General features: G+C 45.1%; 1 protein-coding gene across 1 annotated transcript; it reads left to right on the forward strand.

The window, feature by feature from the left end:
- The first annotated feature begins 331 nt into the window (after window positions 1-331).
- LOC102299068 (GDNF family receptor alpha-2) lies at window positions 332-11,232 on the forward strand. The gene is made up of 2 exons (XM_005951813.3): window positions 332-963; window positions 4,456-11,232. The coding sequence occupies exons 1-2, from the start codon at window positions 891-893 to the stop codon at window positions 4,788-4,790; spliced, it is 408 nt and encodes a 135-aa protein (XP_005951875.1). The 5' UTR covers window positions 332-890; the 3' UTR covers window positions 4,791-11,232.
- Window positions 11,233-11,475: the final 243 nt, after the last annotated feature.

The raw sequence follows: 11,475 nt of genomic DNA on the forward strand, positions 1-11,475 counted from the left end.
AGTCATGTGATTCTAACTTTAATTTAATTTAATATAAGTTTAAAAAAGGTAAATAAGGAAAAATATAACTACAGCACAAAAAGATAAATAATAAAACGAAGAATAAATACACTAAAACTATACATTCATATGTAAATAAAAAATGAATATAAATAAAATGTATGATTAAAATATAAAATACCTGGGACATTTTCAATAATAAAAGATAAATAAATAAACAGTCATTACAGTCATAGCAGATCGTGTCTTTCAGTCAGATGACGTTGCTCTGAGGTCACACTCCGGGTCAACGTAGGAGTAAACGCGCGTGCGTGGCGCTTGTTTGACACCCGGAGAAAGGGAGAAAGAGAGAGACAGAGCGAAAGAGAGTCTGAGTTTTGGGTGAGGAGGGGGTGAGGAGGAGGAGAAGGAGGTTTCGAGGTTTTCCTCAGTGCTCGCACGCGCTGGGCTTGCTGAAAGACGCACGAGGCTGCTACTGGAGTAGATTCTAACCGGCGGGAGACGTGCGTGCCGTTACCCACCGGGCAGCTCCGGTGTGTGTCTGTGTGTGTGTGTGACAAAGAGGAGGAAGAGTAGCGGACAGAGTCACATTGAGCCCGGAAAGTTGGAGTACAGCTGCGGAGTGATCGGGGGCAGCTGATGTTCTTCACCGAGGACAGAGCTCCATCTCCGGGAGAGCCGCTCCGGAGCATGCGCTCCTGCCCGGACTCCCACTCTTCTTCGTCTTCTTCTGCGTCCCTGCCGGGGCTGCTGTGAGCCCAGGACGGCGGGGTGGGAGGGGGGGATCCCACCGTGTCCGGGGTTCGTGCTAGCGCCACTATGTCGGTGGCAGTCCGCGTGATGTGCGGAGAGAGAGAGTGAGAGACCCCGACGCTCAGAGCGAGAGAACCATGACTTCCTGTGGGATTACAGCAGCACGCGACATGATCCTAATCGGCGTCGTCTGCCTGCTGCTCGTGCTCGGTGAGTACACCTCCGCTGCCCGCGTGCACGCGCACAGGTGAGGGCAGAGGCTCGGTTTGCGCCTCTGTCAGTCAGCTGGGTCTAAAGATGCTCTCGTGCTCTGAAACACCGAGTAACCGTCAGCAGGAGTACTCGGATACTCACAGAGATACTCCATTACAAGTGAAAATGTTGCAGTGCATGAAGTTAACTTTTAAATCTCCGCAGACAAATAGCGCGCGCCCTTACCCTCAGACCCATGTACCAGCCGTGACGTGTTAGAATAGTACAGAGTACTGTGTTTACAGAGTACTTGGTGTACAGAGTACTGTGTGTACTCTGCTGTACATTCTGTTTGGATTTCTATTATGTTTCTATTGATCATCAGAGCCATAAAGAGCATCTTTGTTACATTCAGTAAATGAAATATCTTCAGGTGAAGTACTCTCTGAGGTACTGCCATTTTATCCCTGACAGGGTGTAGTTATTTGTACTCCCAGGGGTTTGACTACTTCTACACCTCTGCCTTACTGTGAGCTTCTACTAAAAGATGCTGTTACCATGCTTGATACCAGGACTGAGGACAGCAGGTCTCGGGAACCTTTGTTCTGATCCTGAATATTTTAATCTGAACTTTTTACTGCTGCACAAACATCCACGTACCCCTGAAAGGTCACATCGTTACCCCGAGGTCCAGTAATTAGCTCTTTGTGTGGCCCTCACCTGTGGGAGCTGTTCCTCTGCCCCTGGTTCTGAGCGCTGGTCTGATGTGTTGCAGCTTGTTGAGGTGGAGCTGTGGGGTGGGTGACACAAGCTTGTGGTGCTGGAGCATTTCTGTCTGCAGTGGAACAAACAGAGTGTGGAGCCGTGTTTTTTCGTGCCACCTTTTTTTTTGTGTCTCTGCAGAGTGTAAATGCACGTTTCATGAGAGCAGCACAGGATTTTGTCCCACTGTTCCAGCAGGGGGCGCCTGGTGCCCTACTGACCTAGCACTAACCACAGGAAAGTCTGGAGAGTCATCCAGGTTATTTTTTACAGATACAATGTGCAGATGTCCCCTGCAAGCATCGCGTCAGGTGCTGATAAAGTGTGAGATGAGGGGAGCCTGCAGAGTGTCCCACAGCTTCCATCAGTTACTCATCATAGGAGACTCAGTGAAGGCCAGCTCAGGTCTCAGGTCTCAGGCGTCAGTCCCGGTCCAGTCAGCTTAAAGGTGTAGCATTGTCCACCAGCTCCAGCAGCTCCACTAGCTCCGGTTCTGAGGTGGCTATGTTCCACAGTGCTCTCCTTAGACCAGGTGAACAGGAAGAGCCTCCTCGAGTGATTGTGAGGATTAAGGAGGACTTCAGGGACCACAGCCTGTGTGGGACATCAGTATTCACTGCAGACCATAGAAAGCATATAAAGATGTGGATGAACCCACAGTAACAGCCTCGTTCATGAATGTTTTCACATGGATTACAAAGAGTTTAGGTTCATGGTTAGTTGAGAGTAACGGGTTAACGGTCCACCTGGCTGTTACAGACAGCTCACCTGTAAGAAACAGCTGCCTCTTCGAGAGGTGGGCTTAGCTTTAGTTTGCACTGCTCTTCACGTCATCATTGCTGATCTCACCACCTCAAACTCTGGGACGGCCGTCAGCTTTCTGAACTGTAAAGCCTTTCAGATGAGAGCTCAAACATCTGCAAGGACAAAAACAAGTTCAGCTCAAGCACCTGATTGTCTTCTTCAAATCCCAGAATTAGGAAGCTCTGAAACACATCTGACAGTTAGAAATGGTCCAAAGATGTTCTCCAGATGTTCTCACTGAAGGATTTCCCTGCTAGAACTTTAGACAGAAAGAAAAAACTGAACAGCAGCAATATTTGGAGGGCAGGTTGAGGTATATCAGTCGTTACCTGCAGAGCTGTGGTTAGGCTCGTATAAACACAGAGAAGATGGAGGATAAGGGTGAAAATCTTCCTAAATGAAAGTTCACTTTGAGGTCCCTCAATGGGCAGAAGGCACAAAGAAGATGCCAAACGAATCAAACTTCAGCCGAGAGAATGGGTGAGATGATCTGTCCACAGCATGAGGTCAACCATTCATAGTCTGGATTACTTGCTGTGAAAGCCATGATCCCCAGCTTCTGGTCCACATGTGAGGTTTCAGGAGCTGTACCAGGGACGAGGAAAATGGAAGGAGGAGCGTGCTGCAGCACTTTCACTTTTACTTTGAAGGAGAACTACTCTTTGCACTTTTATTTTGAAGAACCGCAGCTCTTTGCACTTTTATTTTGAAGGAGAAGTACAGCGTTTTGCACTTTTAATTTCGAAGGACTATGGTGCTTTGCACACTGAAGGACAAAGATCTGAATGTGTGTTTGTTCCACATCGTGTTTCCTCTCTATAACACAGCCTTTATATTCATTCACAGAATTATTATATGATTATGCTTCTGGTTATCATAGGTAATTTTTGGGACTGTGAAATGCCAGCGGCATGTAATGTAATAGTTTACTTTTACCCTCCTGCCTGGTTTTGTGCCGGTTAACCGTCAGATCGTGTTGTTTGTTGGCGTTCAGCATGTTATGTCTCTAAAATAATGACTCCAGCAGCTCACACACACACTTCCTGTTTCTGAAAACCCTCGAAATCCCACGAAATGCACACACCTGCTATCTGCGGCTGCCGACAGGTAAACATTCATTTATCTGGTCCCTGTGATGCTTGCTTAATTGGATTCACCCGCATGCTATTGTCTCTGCTGGACAGAAGCTGTTGAACTGCCTGACAAAGGCCACGTTCGACACAGATGGAGCTGAGTCTGTGCGCCCTGGAGGAGATGTCGAACCGGATTAGTGTGGGATATTTTCTTGAGGACATCCGCGCAATGCCTTCTAATGTTTCCTATTTCAGTTTCATATGTTTCTGTCACAGCTAACGGCCGCTGGAACAACAATAACCTACAACAGGAAGACATATATGATATGATGCTCTATGAACACGTGCTGGCTTTATCCTCAGCTTCTTATCAGGAGATCACCTCATCTCGATCCGAGATCCATCACTGAGCCTTCAATCTGCAATCCTGAGTTACAGCTGAAAAACTGAGGCATAGCATACAGACACACCTCCACCTGCACCAGAGGAAAAGCCTGCCTGAGTCTGCAGAGACGCACGTTTATCTGACCAACAGCCCCATTAATATTTTTAAATTTAGTTTTAAACGAGCTCTGTTTGAACTGATTACGGTAGTTTGCTATGTTAAAGAGGTGGAAAAAGATCACAAAGAAGCAATAAGTGACAGTAAACAGGCGCCAAAAACTACAAAGAGACAAAAATATTGGAAAAATATTTAAAAAGACCATACGCACACACAAAAATTTAACAAAAAGCAGAGCAGAGACACACGGTGACTCTAATGAGACACAAAATGACTGCAAATAGATAAAATGATCACAAAAGTAAACAGGAAGTGAGTGAAGCTAACACCTCTGTGTCTAACTCCCGCCTTCTCCCTGTTTTCCTGCAGATGTGTGCGTTTGTGACTCGGAGCTCGGCACCCCCGGCTGGAGGGAACCTCTAGACTGTGTCCGAGCCTCCGAGCTGTGCAACCAGAACAGCCAGTGCAGCTCGCGTTACCGGATCATGCGCCAGTGCCTGTCGGGCGGGGACAAGGAGCGCAGCGCCATGTTGGCCTCCAAGGAGTGCCAGGGGGCGCTGGAGGTGCTGCAGGACTCGCCGCTCTACGACTGCCGCTGCAAGAGAGGCATGAAGAAGGAGCTGCAGTGCCTGCAGAACTACTGGAGCATCCACATGGGCCTGACTGAGGGTAAGCCTTTCATGCTGGGCCCTGTCCAGAGCTAATAAAGCCTCCTGCTGCCGCCGATGGAGCACAGCAGCTTGCTGGTGTTTTTATGTCAGGTCTTCTCTTCACATGCTGAGGTCGTCTGTTGGCCTGAAGCGCAGACAGAAAGTAGAGAAAGTTTTACTCAGTGAGCACTTGCAAACAGCAGCTAAAGACGTGAGAGAGTGCAGGGGAGCAGCCTGAAGTCTGATGTGACAGGAAGTGTGTTTATTCAGGAGACGCTCAGACATCATCACCAGAGTATGAAGAGATTTGACAGGAATGGGGAATGGATGAGTTACACTGTGTCTGCAGTGCGAGCCCTGCTGTTTTTCATCAGTATAATTTGAATTGGCTGGATTCTTCATGCTCCTCTGGATTGTCAGGGAAGCATCACTGATCCCTCAATCTCTGCAGGTTCTGCATCCTGGGCAGAGTTGTTTTTCTGGCTGTTTATGTGTGATGGACAGTAGATGTAGTGAAATTCTCAGCAGCACGAGCCACCCTGAATCTAATGACAATGGGATCGTGTCTGTGCAGTCAGGTTTGAGGGAGTTATTACTGATTGTTTGACAAAATTGCTGCAATCATGTTGATTAGTGGGTGACCTTTAACCTGGGCCAGCTGCTGGTTCAGATCGACTCATGATTGTGCTATTTTTTTAAGATTACTCTTATTTCACCAAACTATTATTTCATTATTGATGCTGGAGTTTTAGGGCCGATATTGATAACCATCCCACCATCTATCGAGCGCCTGGTTTTGGGTCCATGAGGCTTGGTTGGACACCTACTGAATAACATGGATCTGCTGCTCAGTGAGCCCACCGCCCCAGAGGGCCTGGGGTTGGGTGGAGTGTGAGTTGGGCTGTTGACAAAAGTGGGATTGGTGTTTATGGACCCCCAAAGTGGACTCAGTTAATGATTTTTAAAATCCAGATGGTAGTTAGCTGTAAATACATGAAGTCAAAGAGTGTTGATTTTATCTATCGGTAAATCTCGTGTAAAGGCTCAGAGTAAAGATGCTTTACTACCATTTAGTTTCTATAATAACAGACAGTTAGCTGTAGCATAGTTTCACAGCATGTATTCGACATGTGACTTCATCACATCCAGGTCAGGTGTATATGAAACACAGTTCATACAGCAGAGCACTGTACCCCAGGCTGCCTACAGACCCCCACAGCCATCAGTGTGATGGTTGTGGGTGTCAGGCGTCCCTTCCTCTGCCATGTTTCACTGAAATCTGCAAAACCCAAAAACTCTCAGTCCAAATAAACCTGCAGCAACACTGAGGTTCACCCGGGGCTGTGTTCCAAACTTTGTCAGCTCTGACTTTGTGATTTTACAAAGGGAGGGCGGCGTGTTTGTTTAGCTGTTTGGTTTTCTGCAGAGGAACCTAAAAATGATTTTAATCCTTTTAAAGTGTCCATCGCGAGCGCTCCAGCGGTGCGCCGACAGACGAGCCTCTGACGGCTTTCCGAGATGCTTCTTTGGGAATTTTAGCACAACAAACGAGCCGCTCACATGAAACGCTCGCTCGCTGCAGAGCTGCTGCGTTCTCAGTCACCTGGATAACGCCCGTGGCTCGTTCACATCCCACTGCCACACACACACACACGTGCACACAGCCCGTTGGCTGGCCTAGTTTAGGTCTCGGCAGTGGCAGAGCTCATTAAGAGCCTTTGTCTTTGTTCTCCTTTCCATTGAGGATGTCTCTGTAGTGCCAGCAAAGCTAGCAAAGTCTCCACATCACACACACACACAATGCTGTGCGGCGACACACAGGCCGTGTGTTTAAGCCTGACAAAGTTGTAATGTACAGAAACACAAACATGCTGTCTGACACGCAGCAGAACAAATATCTATACCCACTAACACTGCACGTGCTCACACGGCTTTCCTTCGTGCTGTGTTTGTGTGTCTGAGCTCTGCAGTGTGTTTCAGAGTCTTTTTGCATTAAAGCATCACATCTTAACCTGGCGATCAAACATCTTGGTCGCACACAGCTGAACGTGGACCAGTGAGAAACGCTTTGAGATCCAGAGACAGAGTCATGTGCAGTTCTTAATGATCTTCCAAACCTTTATTATTTCCTCTGCACTGATCTTGTTCACTAAAATCTCTCTCTAGTGACTTTTAGCTCAAGCTAAACCAACAGTGAATGACTTTTAGGGAGGGGCAACAGGAGTGTTTGGTTTATTAGAAAAAATTAAATGAGCTTGCCTTGTTTCCATCATCTCTAAAAGCCAAATTATAATCTGATCAATCCTCCAGCCCTGCTAGAGGCTGATGACCAGAAACACTGTGTTTATTCAAAGACAGGACCTGAGCGTGAAAATTACAATGCTAGCTGTCACAGAATATGTCCAGTTTGGACCCTGAGAGGAGGTGGAACTGAAAGTCAGTCCTCAACTGGGCCCAGCTTGCACAAAAGCAGAGGAAAAAGAAACAGGAGCCATGACTTCACACTTAAAGGTAAAGCTTGCAGAGTTCAGAAACTATCAAGTTTCCAACACAGAGCCTCAGTAGAGGCGACTGTGCATCTGAATGACTTGAAAGTATTTGGCAGAAGTTGCCGTCCTCTTTCAGAAGAGCTGGAAGCCTCTTGGGGAGGTACTGAAGATGGGTGTCCAGGTTTGGTGAGATGTTTGAGGATTACCTGGTTACTTAGCCTGATGATGGACACCTGGATGAATTAGGGTTGGGCGATTGGACGAATATATTAACTATCGTTTTTACAGGGGAGATTTATTTGCCCATCAGTAAGTTTGCTAATAATGATGGAGCTAATAGAAGCAGTCAACAGAAATGAACAATTAACCCTCATTGTTAATCCGACCCTACTGAGTCAAAATCCCTGAAATGTCTCTGTCAATGCATATCGGGCAGTTTGTCCAAAAGTTTGTTCATTCTGCGCTCCAGATGGGTTGAGCGCGTTAAAAATTTTAATCGTGATGACCATGTTAACGCTGCATTAATGCGTTTCTTCCTGTCAAAAGGGAGTTTTTCCTTCATGTTGTTGCCAAAGTACTTCCTCACATGAGGTCATGTGATTGTTGGGATTTTTCTGTAATCCTGTAGGGTCTTTACCTTACAGTATTAAAACACCTTGAGGTGACTATTTTATTGGTGCTATATATAAAATTGAAAATAAAATTGAATTGAATCAATAGTTATGTTTTTTTTAGTGGGTATGAGGGATGATGATCAGTGCTACAAAGCTGTCGCATCAGAGACTACAGTCCTCTCCAAACCTTGAACAAGGTGACAACTCAAAGTTAAAAACTCAAACAGTGTTTGTGCACTTTCAGCTAATGAGCAGGATTTCAAGGGTGCAGGTAAATGGCTTGATGTGGCGCGCAGCCTTGAGTCATGAATCTTAAAAATGATTTGAACATGGCAGCAGTCTGTGCAGATTGCTAGGAACGTCAGCGTGACTACAAAGAAGCTTTAAAAGGTTTCTCACAGGAAAGTTCATCTGCTGCTCGCTTAATTACATCCTGCTTCTGATGGGTTTATAGAAATTGTGCTCCTGTAGTTCTGGCTTCCAGCTATATTTTTCTTTCATGTGACACTGAACAAAAGATTTTCTCTTGCACTGTTTGTCTCGTTCATGCATGACGGGCAGGAGGGGATGTGTTGGCTTTTCAGCTTAAAACTTATAATAGAAGTCAGGAGGAAGAACAGGTGAGACTGAAAAGGCTCCGAAGTTTCTCCCAGTATGAGGTTCAGCCTGTGTTTATGTGCCTGGAGAGGTTGATTTAGGAGACAGGTTCAAAACTCAGAGCTGTGGTCATCAGAGGAGCCAGTCTTTAACTACATAATGATAATAATAATAATAAGAACAACAACAACAACAACAACAAAAATGTCACTAAGAAATAATGATAATAATGATAGTAATAATAATAATACAAATTTTACAATGACTGTTACATCACACACACAGAAAATCTACAAACACAGGAGTGAAACTAAAGTGTGCAGCAGACATCCAGTTTGAGATCTTTAATCTACTCTTAGGTTTTTAATCTGATTCATGCTAAAATTAGTTCTCGGTATCAAACTTGGTCTTTAGTCTGATTTTCATTCTTACATGTTTAATCCAGTCTAAAGATTTTAGCCAAGTCTTTATGTGTTATTCTGGCCTAAATAATCATCAGTAAATTCCAACCTAATCAGGATTAGTCCTGTCAGATTATTGGATTTTTGGCTGCTAATAAAAAATAAACCTTGAAACTAACACACAACGAAATATCTTTTGTTTTGGAAATGAGAGGTTGGGGTCGCTGAGGGCCTCACATAGATCATCTAGTCCTTAGTGTTACATTTAGACCTGAGTCTTGTCTTTAGGCCTAATTCTGTAAATTTCAGTCTAATCTCTGCTCACTGCTGGGCTCAGCGCTGTGTTCAGGAGACCTTCCAGACATTTCTACATATTTTCGTGAAGGGTTTTCCTCTCGAGACTGCAATGCTTCCACCGCGGAGGTTATTTGTGTGTTTTTAGTCAAAGATTTACTTAATTGTTATTAAAGTTCATGTAGATGGGCGAAGACTCTGTCACTGTGTGATGCTAACTTTCAGAAATAATGCTGTCACATCCTCTGAAGTGCGTCTTCACTCCTGAATGTAGTCTTTAATATGTGATGAAATCTTTACTTGTCATTGTGTTTCTGAGGGTTTATGGTTTAGTTTGTTGCCTCACTCTGGTTTTGGTTTCTGTAACGTGCCCACCTGCATTCCAGCAACAGCCAGTAATCGTTTCTTTTCTTGCAAATATTTTGTCGATCCTTTTGTTCAGGGCACAGAAAGAGAAAAGAGTCAGAAGTGAAATGGTCTCTGAAATAGCAGCATGCTCTGGAAATGTGTTTAAATTGCTAATTACACGTAGTTCACTCCTGCGTGACGCTGCTTTTATAGTCTGATACAGAGTCTTTCACTTAGTCTTAAATATGGTCTTTGTGAGTCACTTGAGTAAATCAGCAGCCTGTGGCTTAATTAGGAGAGCTGTGATTGACGGCAGCATCCAGGTTTCACTTTGCAGACTCTCCAGTGAGTATCTCTGCCCGGCAGATCCTCCGAGAGCTGCCGGGAAGGTGTTGAAGGGAAGGGTGGAAATGAGTAATGAGCTGAGGGACAGAAAATTGGTTGTGGGTGGAGAGTGCCGAGTCCAGAGACGGAGGACTGGAGTCTTTCCTGAAAGCTTTTCCTCTGGCATTCTTTTCATTATTCGTTCTTTGAGGGCTGCAGAAGAAACACTCACCCAGGAGGAACAAAGTGGGGTGACAGAGACTCTCAGAGGTTTCCTCCCACCTGTTATTATGTTCACTGTGAATGTGAAGGAGGTGAGTGGAAGCACCTTAATAGAAGAAGGAAACTTACAAATTATCAGAAAGTGAGGCACAGAATAAAAACCTGGATATGGTTAGAGATGCTGAATAAATCTATTACTACAGTAGCTATGATGATGACGACTGTGATGTCACCATGACTCACCTGTGGAAAGACCTGCATCATCTGTTGATTTAACATTTTGCCTGTCATTTTGTTAATATATTTCTTTATTTTATTTACACTGACTTAAGGTGGACTGATGATTGAGGATTTCATCACTTGGCCTGCAACACACATCTGTTCGCAAGACATAGCTATAGTTGCACACATTACAAAACCATGGCAAAGCTAATCCCATTACCAGGAATGCGTTTGGGGGGTGGGGTCACAAATCCATCTGTGAGCTCTTGCTTGTCAGGTGAACGTGTAAAGCATTAGTCTATGGAGGCCTGATGGTATCAGATTTCTGAGTAGGATTATTTCAGGTAGTCAGGTATGACTAGAAGGTGAAATGTTATTTAATTCTCTGAGAGCTACAAGAGCATCCTCTTGGTGGGCACCAGTGAGTGGACCCGCAGTTGTTCTATCATAAAGGTAATATAGAATGGTAAACAATCATCACGTCTTTAAACAGAAAACACCATTCAGCTTTTCCATCTGAGATGCAGTGATGATGACTGTAAGCCGGGGCCCGAGGGCAGAAGGATAAACAGCATCGAGGGCCTTAAGAGCAGCTGCAGAGGCATGCCCATAAATCATATCGCCATAATCCAGAACAGAGAGAAAAATGGCCTTAGCTACTTTTTTCTGTAAAACACAGGGAGGTCAGTTCTTTGCAAAACAACACACGTCTGAGCTCCATCATTTTATTTTGTTTGCTTCCCTCATGGGTCTCATGGCACTTTTGCCTTGGATCAGACGTTCACAGATTTCTTTCCTGCAGACCTTTGCTTGACCCAGAATAATGTCCTGCTCATTGGTAGTAGCTTGAACCGGATTGGCCAAAGCAGAGGTTCCCAAGGTGTGGGGCCCGCCTCCTGGGGAGGCGCAGAGCTATTGCAGGGGGGGCGCGGTATGAAAAGAGAAAAAAAAAAGAATGCTTGGACACTGCTAGCATAATGAACAGATTTTTGACTAGGCTCCCACACAAACGCAAAGCAGGAGATGAAGCATCGCCAAATATGTTTCCAAACCAACCTCCTTCCAATCCAAAGACTAGAAAATATGATGAAGCATATCTTCCCTTTGGCTTCACCTGCACAAGTGCCAAGGTAGGTCTCTGCAATAGAATTAGTTTTCCCTGCATTGGAAGCACGCGCTGGGCTCTCCAAATCACAGACAAACAGTATCCCACATTTTTTATTTTTAG

This window comes from Haplochromis burtoni, unplaced genomic scaffold, assembly GCF_018398535.1.
Source record: "Haplochromis burtoni strain Fernald_Lab_line unplaced genomic scaffold, NCSU_Asbu1 Contig_1125, whole genome shotgun sequence".
NCBI classification, from domain to species: domain Eukaryota; kingdom Metazoa; phylum Chordata; class Actinopteri; order Cichliformes; family Cichlidae; genus Haplochromis; species Haplochromis burtoni.

Excerpts from the sequence above, each read along its gene's own strand:
- LOC102299068 (XM_005951813.3), top strand. The coding sequence starts at position 891 with ATGACTTCCTGTGGGATTACAGCAGCACGCGACATGATCCTAATCGGC. Across the intron at positions 964-4,455 it reads CTGCCTGCTGCTCGTGCTCG|ATGTGTGCGTTTGTGACTCG; the intron begins GTGAGTACACCT and ends GTTTTCCTGCAG.